General features: G+C 43.1%; 1 protein-coding gene across 1 annotated transcript in view; it reads left to right on the top strand.

Moving 5' to 3' along the window:
• tubgcp3 (tubulin gamma complex component 3) overlaps nt 1-26537 on the top strand; it is a 133578-nt gene that overhangs the window by 60613 nt on the left and 46428 nt on the right. Inside the window, exon 11 of the mRNA XM_072258910.1 lies at nt 14892-15058. Coding sequence (XP_072115011.1) covers nt 14892-15058 — 167 coding nt within the window. The remainder of the gene's footprint in view (nt 1-14891; nt 15059-26537) is intronic.

Below are 26537 nucleotides of genomic sequence, written 5' to 3'. Positions count from 1 at the left end.
AGTGGTCTACTCCTGCTTCTATTTTCTTGTCTACTTCTATTCAGGTTTTTGTTATTTTGTATATTAAGAAAGTCTGAGTATAAATAAAGGCTATTTAAAATTAGATTGTGTGACATTGAATTAAGGGAGAAGCCCAATGAACTATTGACAGATTGGGAAGTGGACCAAGAACTGGCAAATCATGTTAAACAAATGTAGAGTAGTAAGATTAGGATTGTTCATTAATTGGGAGATTGTAAACTAATTGTGGTCACCAAGGCATGTTCCGTGATAATGGAGGAAAGCTTGTAGACATCATAGCTCTGGGGTTAGATGTTTCTTTTTTTTATCTCAGTCCATCAAAGTCCAAGATGACTGCCTCTCTGCAGTTCTGTTGGTTTGAGGTGGCTGATGAAGATAGTCTGGGACCTATGGTTCTGCATGCCGCAGTTCCCTTGGAGATGTTGGATTGCGTAGTGGAAAACACATTTCAAAAGGCACAAATTGGGCAGTCAGGCTATTCTGTGTGCCACAGTTCCCTTGGAGATGTTGGATTGTGCATAATTAGGCACTTGGTAAGGGCTGATAAAGGAGAGCAGTCATTGTGTGAGTGGGCCAGTGTTAGAGTGGGGGAGTTCAGCCTTTGGCTCATAGAGGCTTCGGCAAAGAGAGCTGAAGGCTGAATGTAGATTTTCTCATTTAATTTTTCTTTCTTCCTTTCTTATTGCACATTTAGAGCAGTGGTGGTGCCAAGCAAGGTAGCAGAATACTCCTCTGGGAAGGCAGGGAGACCTCCAATGTCCCTGACGACTACACCTACAAAAAGTGTATCCAGTGGCAGCTTCTTTCAGACGACGTTAATGATTTGGAGCTGGAGCTAGATGAAGCTCAAGGGTTGATTCGTTGATTAGGGGAACAGACAGGAGGCTCTGTGGACAAGAATGAGATTCCTGGATAGTACGTTGCTTTCCAGGTGCCAGGGTCAGAGACATTTCAGAACGAGTCCACAGCATTCTTAAGTGAGAGGGTGAGGTCCACTTTGATACCAATGATAAGGGTAGGAAGGGTGATTAGATCCTGCAAAGTGAGTTCAGGGAGTTAGGTGCTAAGTTAAAGGACAGGCCTCCAGAGTAGTGATCTCAGTGTTGCTAGCTGTGCCACATGTTAATGAGGCCAGAAATAAGAAATCATACAGTTTAACGTGGGGTTAAGGTAATGGTGCAGGAGGGAGTGCTTCAGATGTTTGGATTATTGGGCTCCCTTCCAAGGAAGGTGGGACGAGTACAAAGGGGAGATTTTGCTTCTGATCTGCAAGTTGACTAATATCATTGCACATTGGCTTTCAAAAATGAAAGTATTGAGACAAGGAGTTGGGATGTTTTGTTGAAGTTTAAGCAAAACGTGGGAAACTTCGTTCCTCAGGTGGTGAGAGTGTGGAGCAAACTGCCAGCGGATATGGCGGGTGTGAGGTTGAATTCTACGTTTAAGAGAAATTTGGATACGTATAGTGCCTATAAAAAGTATAGGAAGTTTTCATGTTTTATTTTCTTACAACATTGAATCACAGTGGATTTAATTTGGCTTTTTTTTGACACTGATCAACCGAAAAAGACTCTCTCATGTCAAAGTGAAAACACATCTCTTTAAAGTGATCTAAATTAATTACAAATATAAAACGCAAAATAATTGACTGCATAAGTATTCACCTCCCCTCAAGTCAGTACTCAGTAGATGCACCTTTGGCAGCAATTACAGCCTTGAGTCTGTATGGATAGGTCTCTATGAGCTTTGCACAGCTGGACACTGCAATTTTTCGCCACCTTCTTCACAAAACTGCTCAAGCTCTGTCAGATTGCATGGGGATCATGAGTGAACAGCCCTTTTCAAGTCCAGCCACAAATTCTCAAAGTCTGGACTCTGACTTGGCCACTCCAGGATATTATATTTGTTGTTTTAAAGCCATTCCTGTGTAGCTTTGGCTTTATGCTTGGGGTCATTGTCTTGCTGGAAAACAAATCTCCCAAGTTGCAGTTCTCTTGTAGACTGCATCAGGATTTCCCTGTATTTTGCTGCATTCATTTTACCATCTACCTTCACAAGCCTTCCAGGGCCTGCTGCAGTGAAGCATCCCCTCAGCATGATGCAGCCACCATCCTCCTTCACAATAAGGACGGTGTGTTTTTGATGTGGGGTGTTTGGCTTATGCTAAACATAGCATTTAGTGTGATGGCCAATAATTTTGGTTTCATCAGACCACAGAACCACCTTCCAGCTGACCTCAGGGTCTCCCACGTGCCTTCTGGCAAACTCTAGCTGAGATTTCATGTGAGTTTTTTTTTCAACAATGGCTTTCTCTTTGCCACTCTCCCATAAAGCTGTGACTGGTGAAGCATCCACGCAACAATTGTTGTATGCACAGTCTCTCCCATCTCAACCACTGAAGCTTGTAGCTCCTCCAGAGTTGTCACAGGTCTCTTTGTGGCCTCCCTCATTAGTCCACTTCTTGCACGGTCACTCAGGTTTTGTGGATGCGGATTTACAGCTGTGCCATATTCTTTCCATTTCTTGATTGACTTAACTGTACTCCAAGGGATAGCCAGTGGCTGAGAAATTTTCTTGTATCCATCTCCTGACTTGTGCTTCGTTAGACTTCCCAGATACAGGTGTATTTTTACTACAGTCAATTGGAACTCCTTGACTGCACATGGTGGTCTCCATTTAACTAATTATGTAACTTCTCAAAACCAATTGGCTGTACCAATGATGATTTGGTGTGTCATATTAAAGGCTGTGGATACTTCTGCCGTCAGTTATTTTGTGTTTTATATTTGTAAACAATTTACATCACTTTGTAGAGATCTGTTTTCACTTTGAAACAGAAGAGGCTTTTCTGTTGATCATGTCAAAAAAACCAAATTAAATCTACTAATTCAATGCTGTAAAACATCAAACATGAAAACTTTGGGGCAGGGGTGGTGAATTTTTTTTATAGGCACTGTACATAGATGGGAGGGATATGGTGAGTTTTGTCTGCGTGCAGGTTGATGTGAAGAGGCAGATTAATAGTTTGTCATGGAGTAGATGGGCTGAATGGCCTATTTCTGTGCTGTAGTGTTTTATGACTCTTATAGATGTTGCCTCGTGTTGGAGATGACCTGTTTGTTGGGAATAAGGGTTAGTCAGAGGTTTATGAGGTACCGTATAACCACTAATCCTGCACTGCACAGTCCCAATCATTCTGGCTTTGTGGTGGTCAACCTGTGGTGTGTTCCTTGATAGAAATTTGCTATCCACTTGCATTCATTGGCTAAGGATTCTCATGAGTCATAAAACAAAAGAAACAAGCAGAAATAGGCCATTTATCTATTCAGGTCTATTTTATCTTTCAGTAATAGCCCTTGAAGTCTTTGTAATTCAAATGCCAGCCAGTCTGTGTCTTGGGTGTATTTCATTACTGTACCTCTGCAGAGGTCTGGGCTGGACAATTCCAGAGTCATGACTCTCCGAGAGAAGAATCTCTATTATCACATGCCGGTGATAATAAACCTGATTCTGATTCTGAAACGGGCAACCCCTTATCCTGAATCCTAGTTTTGGATACTCCAATTGGGGAAGTGTCTTCTTGGCATCCACCCTGTCAATTCTACTCAGAATCTTTGTTGCATTCAGATTACTGATCATGAATACCACATTGAAGTCTTGAGTGTGATTTGGGTTTAACAGCAATGTTTGTATTTGTTGAGAAGTAGCTGTCAAGGCATGGGAAATGGTCCATGTCTTCCAGTGTTTTGTCAGAGAAGGTTTATGCCCGTTGTTGAACAGTGGAGGGGACGTGAATATATGAAAAGGTCAGGGAAAGGCCAGTTAGCTTGAGCCTGCTGTTCTAGTCAAAAAGATTAAGTCTGATATATCTTGGTGCTATTTTCCTATCCACCCACACTCTTCCACCATAATCCTTGATTTCTCCGGGATCTGATTTGAATGCAATCAATGACCAAGCCTCCATGCTCGAGAACTCTCAAGATTTGTCTCCCTTGGTGAAGAAATATCCTCTATTTCAGTCTTAAATGGAATCTTACCTGTTGTGAGATTTGGGAAAGAACCACTATCACCCCTCCCTGCTCAGTTCTTAGAGGGCTTAGAGTTTGAACCCTCCAAGAATTTTGTATTTGCCAAAGAGATGTTATCTCATTTCTCTGAACTCTGGAGAATAGAAGGCCAACCAGCTCTAACTTTTCTTTGTGATAGACCTTCCATCCTGGGAATTAGCAAGGTTAATTTTTGCTGTACACCCTCTATACCAGTATGCATTTATTGAGGAAGAGGACCAAAATTATACACAGTACTCCAGGTAAAGCCTCACTTATAATGAAGGTAATCGATCCTTTTGCCTTTCTAATTACTTATGCACCTACGTGCCAACGAGGATCACTGGATTTCTCTGTGCAGGAGCATTCTGTAGTCCCTCTGCATTTTAACAATATCAAGCTGGTATATTCTTCCTACCAAAGTAGAAAACAGAGTGCTTCATAGAAGATGGACAGAGAACAGTACTGCACAATATTGATGTTGTGCCTATCTACATAAACCTATTCCATGCTCAATCTAAACCTTCCCTCCTACAAAGCCCATAACTCTCTATTTTTATTATGTCATGTGCTCATCCAAGAGTCTCTTAAATGTCCCTATTGTGACAGTCTCCACCACCACTCCCAGTAGTGTTTCAGGCACGTAACACTCTGTTTAAAAAAAAACGAACAATTTACTTCTTACATTTGTCCTGAACTTTCCTCCATTCACCTTAAACAAATGTCCTCTACTACTGACCATTGCCACCTTGGGGGAAAAAGGTGCTGGCTATCCATTCTGTTTATGCCTCTCACAATCTTATACACCTCTATCAGGTTGCCTTGCATCCTCCTTTGCTGCAAATGAGAAAAGCACTAGCTACTCAGTCTTCTCTCATAGGATATGTTCTGGCAGTAACGTGGCTCCAGGACAGTGTCCCATGCACCATCAATCTACAGGTCATGGCACTTAGGGATTTGGGCTCTATTTTAACTTTTTGTGACTATGCCTTATTTCTGCTTGTGCCTTCTGGTATGTGAGACTCTTTGTACTGTGTTTTACATCTTGGCCCCAGAGCAATGCTGTTTTATTTGGCTGTATTGTTATGTGTGGTTGAACAACTGAAGCACTTAAAGTCCAACCTTCTGTGGGCATTCTAATTCTGAATCCATGTAGCTAAGTCTTTAGATCCCACACCTCATGACCTTACAAAATCCATAAACATCACATACACCCTACCTTCAACCTGAAAAAAAACTTAGTCGGGCTCATGAGACACGACCTGACCCTGACAGAGCCATGCTGACTATCACTATGCTTCTTCAATTGCTCATAAATCTTATCCTTGAAAATCCCCTCCATTGGTTTCCTGACCACTGATGTAAAGCTCACTGTCTATAATTCCCGGGATAATCCCTATTACCTTTCTTGAACAACAGAACAACATTTGCCATCTTTCAATCCTCTGGTACTACTGCTGTGACCAGGGAAATGTGAAGATCAGCATCAACTCTCTTCTCACTAACCTTCGGTATATCCCATCCAGCTCCACAAACCTGTCTATCCTAATGTTTCTTAGAGGCTTCAGTACTACTTTACTAACATCAACAAGCTCTAACACACCTTCCCTCTCTCAGGGGTTCCTAACCTTTTATGTCATGGACCCCTAACGTTAACCAAGGGGTCCGTGAACCCCAGGTTGGGAACCCCTGCACTGAACACTGAAGTAAAGTATTCATTAACTATCTCCCTACATCCTCTGCCTCCAGGTATGTTTCCCCCTTTATGCTGAACGGTTCTACCCACACCCTCCTGTTCCTTACGTACGTGTAAAAATGCGTTGGGGTTTTCCTTAATCCTACTTGCCAAGGCCTTCACTTGTCCCATTCTAGCTCTCCTAAGTCCCTTAAGCTCCTTCCTCGCTACCTTACAACTTTGCTTCCTAAACCTTAAGTATAGTTATGTCTTCCTCTGGACTAAATATTGAAACTCTCTTGTCAACCAAGATTCTTTCACCATACCATTCTTTCCATCGCAGTGGGATAAACCAATCCAGAACCCCGTGCAAGTGCTCCTAAAGAACTTCCATATTTCCATTATACATTTCCCTGAGAACATCTGTTCCTAATTTATGTTCCCAAGTTCCTGTCTAATACCATTGTAGTTAGCCCTCCCCATTTAAGTATTTTTGAATATCATTTCTTCCTCATCCAAGGCTATGCTAAAGATTAGTGATCACTATCTCTGAAATACTCTTCCACAGAGGGATTTGTCATCTGACCAGATTCATTATTAGTATTGCATCCAGTATGGCCTCTCTTAGAATTGGCCTGTGCTCGTATTGTGTCAAGAATCTTTCCTGGATAAACCCCTTAATTTCTGCCCCATCTAAACCTTTTGCACCATGAAGTTTCCAAACAATTTTAATGAAGTTGCAGTCCCCCATGAAAACGACTTTGTTAGCACCTTTTCAAAATCTGCCTACTGATCTGCTCCTCAGTGACCCTGTTGCTATTTTGGGGTTTATAAAATACTCCCAAAAGAGGGGTTGCTCCCTTCCTGTTGCTGACTTTTACCCACACTGACTCATTAGGCAATTCCTCCACAATATTCTCCTCTTCTGTAGTGTGATATTATCCCTGATTAGCAATGCCACCTGGCCACCTCCTCACCTCTTTTACCTCCCTCCTTGTCCCCTTTGAAACATCTGAACCCTGGAACATCAAGCAGCCAATCCTGCCTTTGTGACAGCCAAGTCTCTGTATCGGCTACATCATCATAATTCTGTGTACGTTACCCTTGTTTCTGATACTTCTCACATTAAAGTTCAATCCATCCAACTGACTGCATTTGTGCCCTAACCATTGCTCGTCCTTCCTCACAGACTCTCTACACATTGCATATACCTTTACACCAATTGCTCTATCATCTAACCCAGGGATGGCCAAAAGTGGCACATTGGATGCTTAGAAGTGGCGCATTGCACTGCAGTGATAATAATAAAAAAGTAAGCCTACTCATGTAAAAAGTATTAACCAAAAACAGATTTGTAGAAAAAAAATCTATAACAGGATTTCAAGTAGCTTAGAACTAGAAATGGGTTTTACTGAGAATAAATCTAAAATTTAGCAATTATTTTTAGCGATTTTATTATTTTGTGCACATCTTTTGGTGAATTTTATCTTCTTTCACATTACTCTGCTTTCAATTTTAAAAAACTGTTCACTGAGTCAAACTAGGAAAGAAGGACTTTTGTTTTGCAACCGTTCCATAACTGTTCAATACAGGTTCGATACTTATTTGATCCTGAGGCGCCAGGTGTCTGCACCAGCAGTGCGTCGCAGGTTTTTGCCAGTCAGTTTACAATTGACACTCGTGCGCTACGGAGCTGTGCTTTGTTCGTCCTTTGTGAACATCTGCAGTTTTGTACTTTTTCAATAATTAAGCCTTGTTTTTACATTCAGTTACCCATCGCAGTGCAAAAGAAAATGAGCAAAGGAAAAGCAGAAAGTGATAGTAAGCGTGAATTCAATGAACAGTGGGAAAGTGAGCTCTTATTTATAGTGGGTCTGTCAGGAAAACCGTTGTGCATTGTTTGTGAAAACACTTTCTCACATAATAGAAGACATGATCTTAACAGACACGATAAAACACAACACCAGACTGAAATAGAAGGAAAACTGAAGCTAGTGCTTGGGGCTGAGTTACGGAAAGAATATGTGATTAAGGAAAAGGAAGGAATCAAAAGACAAAATATATTTGTTAAAAGTCTCATTAAAGTAAGTCATGTTTATCTTGTTTTTATATTATATCAATATATCATGTAAAAATGCTAAATATGTCAATATATATTAACATTTTTACAAGAATTGAATGGGGGTACAAGAGTTGTATGGTGCATCTGAACTCATGCGTAAAAAAAAAAAAAAAAATTGACGTATGGAATGTAAGAGGGTGGCCACCCCTGATCTACCCTATCATTCTGGTTTCCATCCTTCTGCCAACCTAATTTACACCCTCCCAAACAGCTCCAGCAAACCTGCTTGCAAGGCCACTTTTGGTGTAGATCATCATAACTTCCCCAATGATCCACAAACCAAAATCGCACTCCCTGCACCAACTCTTCAGCCATGCATTCATGTGTCAATCTTCCTATTCTTACAGGCAAGAATACAGGGATTACTACCCTCGAGGTCCTGCTTTTTAGCTTCTTTACTAACTCTCTGTATTTACTCTTCTGCACCTCATCTCTTTCTCTAGCTACGTCATTGATACCAATATGTATCATGACTCCTGCTCACCCTCCCCTTGAATAATGCTATGGACTCCATCCGAGACATCTCTGATCCTGGCATTTGGGAGACAATGAACCATCCAGGAGACTTGTTCTGGTTTTGGCTCTTTCCCTACACATTGAATACCCTATCACCACTGCTTTCCGCTTCTCCACCCTTCACTTCAGAGCCTCCTGATTGTTGTGGCTTTCCTCTGCAAGCCCGACCTTGCCAACACTATGATATACTTGTTATTTGAGGTGAGTGGCCACAGGGCTTCCCTGTACGACACACAGAAATGCAGAACTGCATTAATAAGTGGTTATTTGGCTCATTGAATCTATGTGTAAGGGCATTCATGTTACTTTCACTTGCCTGCCCTTTGCCCATAGCCTTCCAAATTCATTCCTTTCAGACATTTGCCCACCTTGATTTAGTACAGAACAAATCAATCTACCTTTATAATTGAATCTTTTGCCAGCCCAACAACACATTGCAACTCTTGATGTCACACTGGAATGAAGTATTCCCTTGGGTTATTTTTTGTTATTTTGCCAATCACTTTCATTCTGTTTCCTAGTTTTTAAACCTTCCATTTCTGGGGACAGTTTATCCCTCTCTACTCTGTATAGCCATTTAATGTTCAAGACTCCTTTGCAATCTCTTTTGTTTGAAGGACAGTAATCTCAGTATTTCTCCAGTATACCTGCAAAACATAAGTACCTCATCCCTTAAACCATGTTGGTAAATCTCTTCTTAAACCTCCTTCTGGTGGCTACATCTTTCCTAAAGTATGTCATCCAGAAACAAACATAGTGCTTCAAATAGAGCCACTCTTTGAAAAAATCAAATTGTTAGTAAGACGTGACCTGCCCTCCCCAAAGTCATTCTAACTGTCCCTAATTAGGAACATGCCCTTCGACACATATTGATGTTCTGAACTAACTGAGCTAATGACATCTATTTAAACAAATCCCTCCTGTGTGCACGTGACCACATTCTCTCCATACACTGAAGAGCATTTGGAATGGATTAGTAGGAGCAAATTAAAGGAAGGCAAGGGCAAGCATAGTGGCCATTATTTGAGTGGACATAGTCAGAACGGTGATCTTAAGGCTTTAACTCTTCGAAGCTTCAGCAAAGTGAGGCTTCACAGAGAAAGGAAAGAGAAGCTCAAGTTTTTTTTTTCCTTCTCTTCTTTATATCTGCTCAACTATGACAGTAGGGATGCCAGGCAGGATAATGAGACCCTTCCCTTGTGGGATGTGGGAAGGCAAGGAGACCGTCAGTGTCCCTGATGACTCCAACTGTGAGAAGTGCATCCAGCTGCAGCTTCTAACAATCCGAGTTAAGGAGTTGGAGCTGGAACTGGATGAACTCCTTATCCTTTGGGAGGCTGAAGCGGTGATAGATAGGACATATAGAGAGGTAGTTACACCCAAGGTGCAGGACACAGGAAGTGGTGACAGGAAGGGGAAAGGGGTTAAGGAGCCAGTGCACTTAACAACAGATGTATCAATTTGGATACTGTCGGGTGGTGGGGGGGGGGGGATGCTGGGAAAATGTCCTAACAGAGGAAAGTCACAGTGATTAGGTTTCTGGCACTGAGTCTGCCTTAGTGACTCAGAAGGGGAGAGGGGAGAAGAGGCACGCTCTGGTGATGGGAATGAATAGGAGGTTCTGTGGGTGAGAATGAGATTCCCGGATAGTATTTTGCCTCTTGGGTGCTAGGGTCTGGGATATCTCAAATCAGGTCTTCACCTTTCTTAAGTAGTAGGATGAACAGCCAGAAGTTATGGTCCACGTAGGTACCAATGACATGGGTAGAACGAGTGACGAGGTTCTGCATGGGGAGTTCAGGGAGTTAGGTTCTTCAGGGTTGTGATCTCAGGATTGCTACCTGTGTCACATGCTAGTGAGGCCAGAACTAGGAAGATTATACAGTTTGATATGTGGCTAACGAGCTGGTGAAAGAGGGGTGACATCATATTTTTGGATCATTGGGCTCACTTCCAATGAAGATGGGACCTATACAGAAAGGACGGTTTACACCTGATCAGGAGGGGGTCTAATATGCTAGTGGGAAAGTTTGTTAATGCTGCAAGGTGGGGTTTAAGCTAGAGTTGCAGGGGGATGGGAACCAGAGTGCCAGAATAGCTGGTGGGGAGGTTGTGGAGACAGATGTTGATAAGACCTCAGACAAAGTTAGAAATCAAAAGATTGAGCATGGTACGATTAGTGTCCTGGGCTGCATATATTTAAATGCAATAAGTATCATAGGAGAGGCATATGGTGCTGAGGGCGAGGTAGCTGGTTTGCAGTGGAAGCAATGTTTAGTGTCAGGGGGCATGAAGTGTGTGAAGTTGCCATAACTAGAGAGAAGGTTCTTTGGAAACCAAAAGGTCTGAAGATAAGTCAACCAGACCAGATGGTGTGCACCACAGAGTTCTGGAAAAATGTGGCTGAAGAGATCATGGAGGCATTAGCAATGATTTTTCAAGAAACACTAGATTCTGGAATGGTTTCGAAAGACTGGAAAATTGCAAATGTCACTCCACTCTTCAAGAAGGGAGAGAGGCAGAAGAAAGGAAACTACAGGCCAGTTAGTCTGATCTCAGTGGTTGGGAAGATATTGGAGACGATTATTAAGGTTGAGGTCTCAGGGTACTTGGAGGCACATGATAAAATAGGCCGTAATCAGCATGGTTTCTTCAAGGGAAAATTTTGCCTGACAAGTCTGGAGTTCTTGAAGAAGTTACAAGCAGGATAGACGGGAGAATTGGTTGATGTTGTGTACTTGGATTTTCAGAAAGCCTTTGACAAGGTGCCACTCATGAGGCTGCTTAACAAGCTACAGGCCCATGGTATTACAGGAAAGATTCTGGCATGGATAAAACTGGATTGGCAGGAGGCAAAGAGTGGGAATAAAGAGAGCCATTTCTGACTGGCTGCTAGTGACTAGTGTTGTTCCACAGGGGTCTGTGTAGGGACTGGTTTTTTTATGTTATATGTCAATGATTTGGATGATGGAATTGGTGACTTTGTTGCAAAGTTTGCAGATGATATGAAGATAGGTTAAGGGGCAGGTAGTTTTGAGGAAGTAGAGAGGTTACAGAAGGACTTAGACAGATTAGAATAATGGGCAAAGAAGTGGCAGATGGAATACAGTTTGGAAGTGTATGCTTCTGCACTTTGGTAGAAGAAATGAAAGGGTTGACTATTTTCTAAATAGAGAGAAAATACAAAAAACTGAGGTAAAGACACTTGGGAGTGCTTGTGCAGGAGTCCCTGAAGGTTAATTTACAGGTTGAGTCTGTGGTGTAGAAGGAAGAATTCACTTCAGAGGACTAGAATATAAAAGCAAGGATGTAATGTTAAAACTTTATAAAGCACTGGTGAGTCCTCACTTGGAGTATTGTGAGTAGGCTTGCGCCCGTTATCTTAGAGAGGATGTGCTGACACTGGAGAGGGTTCAAAGGAGGTTCACCAAATGATTCCAGGATTGAATGGAATGTCACATGAAGAACATTGATGGCTCTGGACCTGTATTCACTGGAATTCAGAAGAATGTAGGGTGACCTCATTGAAACCTATCGAATGGTGAAAGGCCGTAATAAATTGGATGTGAAGAGGATGTTCCCTATGGTGGGAGAACCAGAGGGGACAGCCTTAGCATATAGGGGCGTCCTTTTAGAACAAAGATGAGGAGGAATTTCTTAAACCAGAATCTGTGGAATTCTTTGCCACAGGCAGCTGTGGAGGCCAAGTCTTTATGTATATTTAAGGCAGAGGTTGATATATTCTTGACTGGTCAAGGCATGAAGGGATGGATACGGGGAGAAGGCAGGAGATTGGGCTGAGAGGAAAATTGCATCAGCCATGAATTGAATTGACTTTATTTCTTACGTCCTTCACATACATGAGGAGTAAAAATCTTTACATCTGTCTAAATGTGCAATCATAGTAATTTATAACAATTTATAATAAATAGAACGATTAAGGGAGGTACAGTTCCCTTACCAGGCAGTGATGCAGCCAGTCAGGATGCTCTCAACTAAGCCCCTGTAGAAAGTTCTTAGGATTTGGGGGCCCATACCAAACTTACTCAACTGCCTAAGGTGAAAGAGGCGCTGTTGTGCCTTTTTCACTACACAGCTGGTGTGTATGGACCATGTGAGGTCCTCGGTGATGTGGATGCCGAGGAACTTAAAGCTGTTTACTCCCTCAACCCCAGATCCATCGATGTCAATAGGGGTTAGCCCCTCTCTATTCCTCCTGTAATCCACAACCAGCTGCTTTGATTTTGCAACATTGAGGGAGAGGTTGTTTTCTTGACACCACTGTGTCAGAGAGATGACTTCTCCCCTGTAGGCCATTGGCAAATTTAATTAGCAGATTAGAGCTGTGGGTGGCGACACAGTCATGGGTATACTGTGAGTAAAGGAAGGGACTTAGTGGACAGTCCTGAGGGGAGTCAGAGGGTTGGAGGTGAGGGAGCCCACTCTTACCACCTGCTGGCGATCTGACAGGAAGTTCAGGATCCAGCCGCTCAAGGCAGGGTCAAGGCAGAGGTCTCTGAGCTTCTTGTCGAGTCGGGATAGAATTATGGTGTTGAATGCTGAACTGTCGTCCAAGATCAACATTCTCACATGAGCATCCTTCTTCAGATGTGTAAGGACGGTATGTAGGGCAGTGGCTATTGAGTTGTCTGTTGGTTGGTTGTGCCAGTAGGCGAATTGTAGGGGGTCCAGTTTGGGTGGTAGCATGCTGCAGATGTAGTCCTTGACCAGCGCCTCAAAGCATTTGCTTATTATTGAGGTGAGTGAGACAGGATGCCATTCGCTCAGACATGTTACCTTAGTTTTCTTTGGTACAGGGACAATGGTGGATAACTTGAAGCAGGAGGGCACTCTACGTAGGGAGAGGGAGAGATTAAAAATGTCTGTAAATACACGTGCCATTTGTGCTGTGCACATCCTGAGTACTGATGAAAAGACGGAGCAGACTTGATGGGCCAAATGGCCTAATTCTGCTCCTTGTATCTTATGGTTGTATATTCATGTACATAAGAGCCTCGTTCAATGCTTCTTCTGTAATACAGCCTCCACCTCCACCCCCGCAGCACATTATAGATACACACCCATCTGGGTTTTTATTTTTAAATGCCCTTCGCATTTCCATTGACTTTGATTCTCTTAACTTAGATGCATGCTCTCTAGTATTAGTCATTTCAATCCTGGGGGAAGGATACCAGCTGTCTATCTGCCTCTCAGTCTCATAATATTCACCTGATCTCCCCTTAACCACTGCAGCTGAAGGGAAAACACCATATGCTCTCTAGTGGATTATACCCCATGGTTCTGAAAGAGTTAACTGAAGAGTTGTGGGGGCATTAGTAATGACTTTCAAGAATCAATAGATTCTGGCATGATTCCAGAGGATTAAAAAATTTCAAATGTCACTCCACTCTTGCAGAAGGAAGGGAGGCAGAAGAAAGAAAATTATAAGCCAGTTAGCCTGGCCTCAGTGGTTGTGAAGACTGTGGAGTCAATTGTTAAGAATGAGGTTTCAGGGTACTTGGCAAAAATAGGCCAAAGTCAGCATGGTTTCCTTAAGGTAAAATCATGCCTGACAAATCTATTGGAATTCTTTTGGGGAATAGACAAAGGAGAATTGGTGGATGTTGTGTACTTGGACTTTCAGAAGGCCTTTGACAAGGTGCCACACGTGAGACTGCTTAACAAGGTAACAGATCTTGGTATTACAGGTATTACTAGCATGGATGGAGCATTAGTTGATTGGCAGGAGGCGAACAGTGGGAATAAAGGGTTTGGCTGCCGGTGACTAGTGGTGTTCCACAGGGGTCGATGTTGAGACTGCTTTTACACTGTTTGTCAGTGATTTGGATTACGGAATTGACTTTGTGCCATGTTTGCAGATAGATGAAGGGGAAGGTAGTGTTGATGAAGCAGGGAGGCTGCAGAAAAACTTAAACAGATTAGGAGAATGGGCAAAGAAGTGGCAGATGTAATACAAATGTGCATGTAAGTTGCTCTTCTTGAAGTTGTCTTTAACCCGCGTGCTGGGCCCACAGTCTGTGTGAAAGCCCACACCACCTTTCAAATATTGCTCAAGATCCATCTTGAACAAATGGGCTCCCCCATAAGAGTATTGATATTTCTTCTTTGAAGCTATTCATCTGCACAAAGCACCTTGTGCAACAGGGACGGCATCCTCAGCCTTCTTCCCTTCTGTCTTCTTCCAGCTCCAACCGAAAAGACTTCAACCTACACCAGTGTCTGGCACGAAAACCTCTCCACCCAGCTTTGTCTAGAACCTTCTCCAAATTCCACTACTCTGATTGGATGACACTACACTCCTAAGCATGAACATTACATCCTCTTAACTTTAGCTCAAACCCAAACATGTTGAAAGCAGAACAGATTGTTCTTATAGGACTGCTAGGGTGAAATACTTACAGCATAGCAGTAAAAATCTTAACCAGGATGTTACACTACTAACACTTAAACAATTGTTCTTTTCACATTAATTTTCATTTTGTTTTTTTAGGGAGGAAAGGCGGAGAATTGGCATCTGCTGTCCATGCTTACACCAAAACTGGAGACCCATACATGAGATCATTGGTGCAGCATATCCTGAGCCTGGTATCACACCCTATACTCAATTTCCTCTATCGCTGGATTTATGATGGAGAGTTGGAAGACACGTACCACGAGGTAAAATTTTTCATTTCTCCTTTTTGTCCTGGTGCTCTGTATGAAAGGATTTGGTGTTGGTATTGTTTTAGTATTGTCACATGTATCAAGGTACTGTAAAAAGTTTATACAAATCAAATCATTACACAGTACATTAAGCTAGAATAAGGTAAAATAACAATGCAGGATAAAATGTAAAAGCTACCCCAAACATGCAGTGCAGGTAAATGATAAAATGCAAGATTATAACGAGGTAGATTGGGAGGCCAAGAATCCATCTTGATTGTAGAAGAGGTCACTTCAAGAATTTGATGATAGCAGGATAGAAGCTGTCCTTGAGCTTGGAGGCATGTACTATCAGGCTTTTGTAGCTAGGGGAGAAGAGAGAACCGCAGGGTATGACCGGTCTTTGATTATGCTAATGCTTTACTAGGCAGTGAGAAGTATGGACAGAGTCCAGAGCAGAAAATGCTGGTGGAGTTCAGCAGATCAGCCAGCATTTACGGAGGGGAATTATGTCAACGTTTGGGGCCGAGAACCTTCATGAGGACTGGAAAGGTGGGGTGGAGGGGGGAGAGAAACGAGCACAAGCTGGAAGGTGCTAGGTGAAATCAGGTGAGGGGGAAAGTAGGTAGTGGGTGTGGGGGGGGGAGTTAAAGTAAGAAGCTGGGAGATGTTTGGTTGAAAAGATAAAAGGATGAAGAAGGGAGAATCTGATAGAGTAAATCATGGGAGGAAAGGAAGAAATGAGGGGCACCAGGGGAGGAGTTAGGCAGGTAAGGATAACAGAAAGTGGTAAGGGGGGAGCCAGAATGGGGAATGGAGAAGAAGAGAGTAGAAGGAGGGAGAAATTACGAGAAGTTGGAGAAATCTATGTTCATGCCATCAGGTTGGAGGCTAACCAGACAGAATTTGAGGTATTGCTCCTCAGATTTGAGAGTGGCCTCATTGTAGCAGTAGAGGAGGCCATGAGCTGTCGTGTTGGTATTGGAATAGGGAGTGGAATTAAGATGGTTGGTCACTGGGTCATCCTCCCTGTTGCAGACTGAGCGAAAGTGCTCAACAAAGCAATCCCCCAATCTATGTCAGGTTACACCGATGCAGAGGAGGCCGCGTGGGGAGCACTGGTTACACTAGATGATCAAACAGACTTGAGGGTGAAGTGTTGCCTTACTTGGAAGAACTATTTTGGGCCCTGAAAAATGGTGAAAGAACAGTTGAATGGACAAGTGTAGTGCTTGTGCTGCTTGCAGGGATAAGAGCCAGGAAGGAGATGAGTAGAGGGGAATGAGGGTGATCTTATAGAGGTTTATAATATCATCAGGGGCATAAGTAAGGTGAATATGCAGGTTTTTTTTCCCCTCCAAGAGTTGGGGTATCAAGAACTGGTGGGATTAGGTTTAAGGTGAGAGGGGAGATATTTAATAAGAACCTGCAGGCCATCTTTTTCATCCAGAAAGTAATCAGTGTATGGAATGAGCTGCCAAGGGAAATGTTTGAGGCAGGTACATTAACAACATTTTAAAGGGAGTTGAATAAGCAAGGTTTAGGGGGATATTGGCCAAGTTGCACTAACTTAAGATGGGAATTTTGGTCAGCATGGGCTAGTTGAGCTGCAGGCCTTATTTTTGTGCTGTGTGTCTTTGTCTTTATGACTCTACTGTACAGAAATCAATGGTTGAGTGCGTCAACTGTCCTTTAGAAAGCAGAATTTAATGTAGAAATTTCTCCTCGTACAAGTGTTAGGTGGCTGATGTCTTTTGCTGAGATTATTTCCTCCCCTGCTCCCCTACCCCTCTAGCTGAATTCTAGACTCTTATTGCAAGAAGCAGCTTCTTAGCATGTACCTTTTCAATTTCAGAAGTTTTGTCTCAATGAAATCATCTAATCTCTGGGGATATAGTCCAGTATTATTCAGTCTTTTTCTCCAGTGAACAACCCTCTGATCCCAGAAATTAATCCAGTGCATTTTTTGTTGCATGCCCTCTTTTTGTAAAAGTTTTGCCGTAATTGTAGAGCATGATGGGTAAAATGATACTCTACCAATCATGCTCTACAATTACTGTAAAACGTTGTTGTATCGTCCTTGCAGTGAAGGCCACCAAACTGGTTACTTTCTAATTGTTTGCTGTACCTGATTGTCCATTTTCTGAGTTCGCACACTGAGATCCCCTGAGCTCCATTGTTTGCAAGTTCTTCACCATTTCCTATCAACATCTTCAACTCCCAATTTACCGATTTGGTTAACTGGTTCATCTCCATTTGCAGATTCTGTGTCTCCTTTATCACTCCCATTTGGTGTTGTGTAATTGCATGTCTTGCATTCTACCCTTACAGCTGAAATCAGTCACTAAATAGTTTAGGGCCCAGCATAGATCCTTGTGGCATTTTACTTGTGATATCCATTCAGGCAAAAATTGTTCTATGTATTCTATTTTCTATCCTTGATCAGTCCTGTGTCTATTTAAGTGTATTTCTGTCCTATCCTGGGAGCTTTTATTTATCTAATGACCTTTCAAATGGAACCTTGACATGTTCTTTCTGAAATACCATCTATTCTACTTCCGCTGTTATTCACCCTGCTAATTACAAGTAGTGGAAAAAAACCGGTATTAGATTTGTCAAGAGTATAATACTTACAGTAAACAGCGGTGACTGCCTGATTATACTATATTATGATTTTCTGAGTGCCTGTTACCATATCCTTAATGGATCCAGCATTTTTCCTAACAAGTGATACCAGGCCAATTGATTAAAAGTTTCTTTTTCGCTCATTCCGTTCTTAAATTTCTACACTGTAGTTTGCCGAGGCAATTAAAGAATCCAGAGAATTTTGGACGATTGTCATTATTAGAGTCATAGTGGTACAGCATAGAAACAGCCCCTTTGGCTTACTGCGTCTGTGGTGACCATCATGTCAACCTCTGCTAATCCCACTTGCCTGAGTTAATTCTACATCTTGCCATGCCTTGTTTATTCAAGTCCCTGCCCAGATCACCTTGGATCAATGTGTTTACACTTCTGGGCCTTTCTACCATGTGAGACCTTGTTAGAAGCTTTGCATGTTTATTGCCCTGCTCTCATCAGTCACCTCTTCAAAGAACTCAATTGTATTTGTAAAATGTGCTCTGATCCAGGCACAAGCCCATGCTGACTATCCCTAATCAGTTCTTACTCAACCATATTACAATCATCACTTTTAGAATGCTTGAAATTCAAAGTAAATTTATTATCAAAGTGCATATATGTTACCATATACTGCCTCAAAATTCATTTTCTTGCGGGTCATATACAGGAAAAAAGAAATACAATAGAAATTTTCTAGGAAAGTGCTGTGCATAAACAGGCAAAGACTGAGAAGCATCAGAATGCAAAAGAAGACTAATTGTGCAAATGAAAATAATACTGAGAATATGAATTGTAATGAGCCCTTGAAAGTGAGTCTGTAGAATCAGTTCAGAGTAGCCGTGAGAGAAATTATCCATACCACTTTAGGAGCCTGCTGGTTGTCGGTTAATAACTGTTCCTCAACCTGGTGGTGTAATCTAAAGCATCTGTACCTCTTGCCTAATGATAGTAGCGAGAGGAGGGCATGGCTGGATGGTGGAGGACTTTAACGATGGATTCTGCTATCAGAATCAGTTTTATTATCACCGGTATGTGATGTGAAATTTGTTAACTTAGCAGCAGCAGTTCAATGCAATATATAATCCAGTAGAGAGAGAGAGGAAAGTAAATAAAATTAAATAAAACACAATAAATAAACAAGTAAATCAATTACGTATATTGAATAGATTTTAAAAATGTGCAAAAACAGCAATATATATTTTTTTAAAAAGTGCGGTAGTGTCCAAAGCTTCAATGTCCATTTAGGAATCAGATGGCAGAGGTAAAGAAGCTGTCTTGTGACAATGCTCCAGGTAAGTGTGCTCAATGGTGGGGAGGGCTTTGCCTGGGATGGATTGGGCAGTATCTACAAATTTCTGTAGCTTTTGCATTCCTGAGCATTAGTGTTTTCATACTTGGTTGAGATGCAACCAGTTAGGGTACTCTCCACAAACACGAGATTCTGCAGATGCCAGAAATCTTGAGCAACACACCCAAAGTGCAAGAGAAACTCAGCAAGCCAGGCAGCATCATTTGAGGGAATAAACTGTTGACGTTTTGGGCTGTGATCCTTCATCAGGACTGGAAAGGAAGGGTCAGAAGGCAGAATAAGAAGTTGAGGGGAGAAGTACTAGTACAAGCTGGCAGGGGGAAGCTTACAGGGCGGTGTGGTGCAATGTCTCAATAAATTAAATAAATAAAGATCCTGGATAAAAACGTGCTAGCCTCTGCCAGAAAGCTTAAACTGAGGAGGAAGTTCGTGTTTCAGCAGGTTAACAAACCAAAGTACATTGCCAGAGCAACCATGAAGAAAATTGATGTCCTTGAGTGGGCCATTCAGAGTCCTGACCTAAATCCGATCAAACATCTTTGGCAAGACCTCGCCACCACTCCCCAATTACCCTGGCACAGCTTGAGCAATTTTGCAAGGACAAATGGGCAATCATACTCCATTATGTTGTGCAAAGCTAATAGAGACATACCCAAAAGACTACTGGCTGCAGCAGGTGGTTCAATTAAGTACTGATGTGGCATTGACCTCTCACATCATGAAGACCCTGGAGACACTTGTTCTGGAGCTGCTCTGGCCTATGGTCAGGCCACACTTAGATCCCCTCCAGTTCGCCTACCAGCCCTGACTAGGAGTTGAGGATGCCATCGTCTACCTGCTGAACCGTGTCTACGCCCACCTGGACAAGCCAGCGAGCACAGTGAGGGTCATGTTTTTTGACTTCTCCAGTGCGTTCAACACCATCCGCCCTGCTCTGCTGGGGGAGAAGCTGACAGCGATGCAGATGGATGTTTCCCTGGTATCATGGATTCTTGATTACCTGACTGGCAGACCACAGTACGTGTGCTTGCAACACTGTGTGTCCGACAGAGTGATCAGCAGCACTGGGGCTCCACAGGGGACTGTCTTGTCTCCCTTTCTCTTCACCATTTACACCTTGGACTTCAACTACTGCACAGAGTCTTGTCATCTTCAGAAGTTTTCAGATGACTTTGCCATAGTTGGATGCATCAGCAAGGGATATGAGGTTGAGTACAGGGCTACGGTAGGAAACTTTGTCACATGGTGTGAGCAGAATTATCTGCAGCTTAATGTGAAAAAGACTAAGGAGCTGGTGGTAGACCTGAGGAGAGCTAAGGTACCTGTGACCCCTGTTTCCATCCAGGGGGTCAGTGTGGACATGGTGGAGGATTACAAATACCTGGGAATACGAATTGACAATAAACTGGACTGGTCTAAGAACACTGAGGCTGTCTACAAGAAGGGTCAGAGCCGTCTCTATTTCCTGAGGAGACTGAGGTCCTTTAACATATGCTGGACGATGCTGAGGATGTTCTACGAGTCTGTGGTGGCCAGTGCTATCATGTTTGCTGTTGTGTGCTGGGGCAGCAGGCTGAGGGTAGTGGACACCAACAGAATCAACAAACTCATTCATAAGGCCAGTGATGTTGTGGGGATGGAACTGGACTCTCTGACGGTGGTGTCTGAAAAGAGGACGCTGTCTAAGTTGCATGCCATCTTGGTCAATGTCTCCCATCCACTACATAATGTACTGGTTGGGCACAGGAGTACATTCAGCCAGAGACTCATTCCTCCGAGATGCAGCACAGAGCGTCATAGGAAGTCATTCCTGCCTATGGCCATCAAACTTTACAACCCCTCCCTTGGAGGAACAGACACCCTGAGCCAATAGGCTGGTCCTGGACTTATTTCATAATTTACTGGCATAATTTACATATTATTATTTAATTATTTATTACTATTTTTCTATTACTATTTATTATTTCCATGACTATTACTATTTACTGGTAGTAGTATTACTATTACTATTTAATTACTTATGGTGCAACTGTAACGAAAACCAATTTCTGCCGGGATCAATAAAGTATGACTATGACTGACTTTGACTACTGGGCAAAGGGGGATGAATTCTTTAGAACTCCTGACGTTTCTGTTTTTGAAGTTTTAGTTTTCATGCTTTACAATTTTCTGTTTTTGGGCTGTACTGTAAAGAGGAAAGAAAAGGAGCATGTAATTCACAAACCAAAATTTTCTGCAAGTCTGAGAAATCTATGCTCATAGCATCAGGTGGGAGGCTACCCTGATGGAATACGAGGTATTGCTGCTCCAGCCTGAGTTTAGTCTCAATATAGCAAAACAAGAGCCCATAGACGTACATGTCAGAATGGAAATGGGAAGTTGAGTTGAAGGCAGTAATCATGCCTTTTGCAGCAGACAGAGCAAAGGTACTCGACAAAGTGGTCCCTAGATCTGCATCAGGTTTCAATGATGTAGAGGAGGCTGCACCAGGAGCACCAGATAACCCCAACAGACTCATAGGTAAAGTGGTGCTTCACCTGGAAGAGAACCTCAACCCACTGCTTGAGGTCCTGACTGTTCCATTCCATTCCATCTGAGATGTCCTTTTTTTCTCTGAAGAACCCACCGCCATCAATGCTGCTCTTACCTGCATCTCCTTCGTTTCTCACATGTCTGCCCTCACCCCATGTTCTGCCGTAATAACAGGGATAGGGGGTTCTCCTTATCCTTACCTAGCACCCAATGAGACTCTATGTCCAACACATTATTCTCCATATCTTCAACCACGTCATGTTGCAGTGGTATAGAACTTCAGTTCGGCCATATTTGACTATTGTGATCAGTTCTGGTCAGCATACAATATGGAAGGATGTGGAGACCTTGAATAGGATGCAGAAGTTGTTTACTAGAATGTTGCCTAGACTGGAGTGAATTAGCTATAAGGAGAGGCTGGGCAAACTTGAATTATTTTCTTTGTAGAGTTGGAAGCTGAGGTGTGACCTCCCCCCCCCCCCCCCCCGAGAAGAAATACCAAATACTGGAGGGCATAGCTTTAAAGGGTAGGTTCTGATATGCATTGCCAGGAATGGTGGTAGAAGCACATACAATAACAACATTTCGGACATTTAAATGGTCACATGAGCAGACAGGGAATGGTTGGATATGGCCCTTAGTATCATGAAGGATCCCACCCATCCATCCAGCGTCCTCTTTGACTTTCTACAATCAGGCAGGAGATTCCGATGCATAAAGACAAGAACGGTCAGGATGGGAAACAGCTTCTTCCCTCAGGCCGTTAGGCTTCTGAACTCCCTGCTGCATCACTTTCAAAGTGTCATTGGATAATTTATACTGTAGCCTTCAGTATTTAATCTATGCACTTTACATTATATGTAATTCATTTGTTGATTTATTTCTTCCTTTTCTAAGTTATTGTGTGTTATATGTACTACTGTGCTTTACACCCTAGTCAGGAGAACTTGTCTTGTTTGGCGGTATAATTAAATGACAATAAACTTGACTTGATGTGCAGAAAGGTGGGAATAGTGCAGATTGGCATTACGATCGGTGCACATATGGTAGTCAGAGTGGCTTGTTTTGTGCTGTACCATTCCCTGTTCTGTTATGTTTACTTTTCCCTTACTACTCACCTCCTCATTTTGGGCAATTTATAGTGGAACATTAACCTATCAACTTGCATATCTTAGGAATGTGTTTATGGGAAGAACTTGTAAATTCCATAGTCTGCATCGGAGATCAGGAGTGAAATTGGATTACTGGAACTGCGAGGCAGCTATTTTAGGTGTTATAGTGATGTGCCATGTAGTACTGTACATGGTGTGCTTTGAATCACTTGGAAATAGCGTCTCCTCCTCACTGATAATCAAACACGGGCACACCTCAAGAGTGTGTGCTTAGCCTGCTGCTCTGCTGTACTCTCTCTACCATGACTGTGTGGCTAGGCACCGATCTAATGCCATGTCTAAATTTGCCGACGACATGGCTGTTGTTGGCAGAATTTCAGATGGGAAGAGAAGGCATACAGGAGTGAGATAGGTCAGCTGGTTGAGTGGTGTGGCTGCAACAACCTTGCACTCAGCATCAGTAAGATCAAAGAACTGACTGTGGACTTAAGAAAGTGTAAGATGAGGGAACGCACACCAGTCCTCATCAAGGGATCAGAAGTGGAAAGAGCGTTAACGTCTCTAAGGATCTATCCTGGGCCCAAAATATCAGTGCAATTGCAAAGAAGGCACAACAATGGTTATTCTTCATTAGGAGTTTGCGGAGATTTGGTATGTCACCAAAGACACTTGCAAATTTCCTCAGATGTACTGTGGAGAGCATTCTAACTGGCTGCATCACTGTCTGGTATGGGAGGGCCACTGCACAGGATAAAAAGAAAGCTGCAGAAAGTTGTAAACTCTGTCAACTCCAACACGGACACTAGCACTCCCAGCATCAAGAACACCTTCAAGGAGCGATGCCTCAAAAAAGTAGCATCCATCATTAAGGACCCCCATCACTCAGGACATGCCCACGTCTCATTGCTACCTTCAGGGAGGAGGTACAAGAGCCTGATGGCACACACTCAATGATTCAGCAATACTTTCTTTCCCTCTGCCTTCTGATTTCTGATTTCTGAATGGACATTGAACCCATGAATACTACGTCACAACTTTTTTCCCTCTTTTTGCACTAATTTAATTTAACTTTTTAAAAATAAGTGTGTGTGTATTATATATACCTTTGATCTATATGTGTGTGTATATAATTTAGTTTTATTATTATGTATTGCATTGTACTGCTGCCACAAAACAACAAATTTCACGGCATATGCCGATGATAATAAACTTGATTCTGATTCTGCAACGTTGTCAGCCAATTTTATACGAATTTATTCCCTTTGGTAATGGGTTGTGAGATGATGAGGAAAAGAGGATTCCAGGAATAGAGCAAGTAATTGAATCATAGACAACTTAAATATTACATAACAAATGGAAGTGTAATCAATGCTCTCAGTTATCAGTATCAGGTCAGTTTTAGCAGTTCATGCACTGCCAATCGGGACGCTGTCATCAGATTGGGGGGGATAAGGCAACTGTAAGGTCAGCACGAGCTGCGATCTTCTGTGCCATGAGGAAGCCAAAGCGAGAGTACTTGGAAAATTCACAGGGATATGTAGTGCATGGCAAGATATACAAGGCATTACAGACCACAAGTCACCCTGTGTGTTAACGACAGTGACAGCTCCCTTCCTAATAGGCTGAACGCCTTCTATGCATGATTTGACACGATCATTGAAGTGACATCGGGAAAAGTCCCCTCTCCCTCTGAGGAGCAGGCACCCTGTATGGCTGTAGCCAAGCTGGGGAGGATCCTCGCCAGGGTAAACCCATGCAGAGCTGTGGGGCCAGACATTATACCTGGTTAGGTGCTGAGAGATTATGTGGCTCAGCTAACAGAGGTCTTAGCAGACATCTTGAACATTTCTTTTCAACAATCCACTGTCCCTGCTAGCTTCAAGGCAGCCACCATCAATCTGGTGCCTAAGACAGTGGCAGTAACTACATAGTGGCACTGACCTCAACAGTCATGAAGTGCATTGAGGGGCTGTAATGGATCGTATTAAATCCCATCTTCTAACTACATTGGACCCTTTCCATTACGCATATCGCTCCATCCGGTCCACTGATGATGCCATAACCTTTAATGCAAAATAATCTGCAGATGCTGGGGTCAAAGCAACACTCACAACATGCTGGAGGAACTCAGCAGGTCAGGCAGCATCCGTGGAAACGATCAGTCGACGTTTTGGGCCGGAACCCTTCGTCAGGACTGTAGAGGGAAGGGGCAGAGGCCCTATAAAGAAGGTGGGGGGAGGGCAGGAAGGAGAAGGCTGGTAGGTTCCAGGTGAAAAACCAGTAAGGGGAAAGATAAAGGGGTGGGGGGAGGGGAAGCAGGGAGGGGATGGGCAGGAAAGGTGAAGAAGGAATAGGGGAAAACACAATGGGTAGTAGAAGGAGGCGGAACCATGAGGGAGGTGATAGGCAGCTAGGGGAGGGGGCAGAGTGACATAGGGATAGAGGAAGTGGGGGGGAGGGAATTACTGGAAGTTGGAGAATTCTATGTTCATACCAAGGGGCTGGAGACTACCTAGACAGTATATGAGGTGTTGCTTCTCCAACCTGAGTTTAGCCTTACCATGGCAGTAGAGGAGGCCATGTATGGACATATCTGAATGGGAGTGGGAAGCAGAGTTGAAGTGGGTGCCATAACTTTTGCTCTCTACTTTGCCCTGTCCCACTTAGAAAACTGTTGTTCATCGACTTCAGCTTGGCATTTAATACAATCACCCTTCAGAGGCTGGTAGATAAGCTGTCCTTGTTGGGACTCTGCACCCCTCTCAGTAGGGGTCTTAGATTTCTTGACAGAAAGACCCCAGTCAGTCCAAGTGGGCAGCCAACACCTCAATCTCCTTCACACTGAGCACTGGTGCCTCCCCCACCCCACCCACTAACCCCCAGGCTGTGTGCTCAGCTCGCTGCAATTCAAGCTGCTGAGTCTCGACTGCACTGCCAGATCCAGCTCAAACCACATCGTCAAGTTCAAAATTCAAAGTGCATTTATTATCAAAGTATGTATACATTGTACAACCTTGAGATTCATCTCCTTATAGTCAACTGCAAAACAAAGAAACCCAAAATAAGCCATTTTTTAAAAAAAGATCGTCAAACACCCAATATGCAGAGAGGGAAAAAGAAACAAATCATGCAAACAATAAAAGTAAGCAAATAGCATTCAGAATGAAAGCGAATCCACAGGCATGAAGCTCAGAGCATGCCACAGTCTCAGTTCAGCGCAGAGCCGAGTAAACCAGCCTGAACCATTCCTCGGATCCTGACGCCCTGCCTTGTCAATCTGGCTTGGCGTTTAAATAGTCCAAACATTGGGTCATTCCTTGCTGTAGGACATGGGTACATTCACTTCGATATGTTCTGGACCTGGACCCCACCACCATGGTTCGGCTCCAACTATTGTTTTGCTGATGATACAACAGTGGTTGGCCTCATCGGCAATGATGATGAGTCAGCATGCAAAGAGGAGTTAGGCAGTTTGTCAAATGGCGTGAGAACAACAACCTGAGTCTCAACGTGGAGAAGTCAAAAGAGATGATTGTGGACTTCAGGAAGAATGAGGTGGACTCTTCTTCATTGCATATCAGTGGCTCTGTGTTTAAGAGAATGAAGAGCACAATGTTCCTTGGTGTGCACATAATGGACGATCTAACCTGAGCCCACAAAACCACCTCAGTCATGAAGGCACAGCAGTGTCTACACTTTCTGAGGAGACTGAGGCCTGCAAGGTTTCTAGTCTCCATTCTAACAACTTTCTTCAGGAGTACTGTTGACAGTGTCCTGTTTGTCTGCATCATTGTGTGGTATAGAAGCTGCAAGGTATCAGACCGCAAGACCCTTCAGAGGATAGTAAAAACCACCAAAAGAATCGCCAGAGATGCCCCTCTGCCCCACCCTCCCATTTGTGACATTTACTGGGAGTGTT

This window comes from Mobula birostris, chromosome 5, assembly GCF_030028105.1.
Source record: "Mobula birostris isolate sMobBir1 chromosome 5, sMobBir1.hap1, whole genome shotgun sequence".
Classification (NCBI taxonomy): Eukaryota; Metazoa; Chordata; class Chondrichthyes; order Myliobatiformes; family Myliobatidae; genus Mobula; species Mobula birostris.
This window is presented reverse-complemented; position numbering and strand designations above follow the sequence as displayed.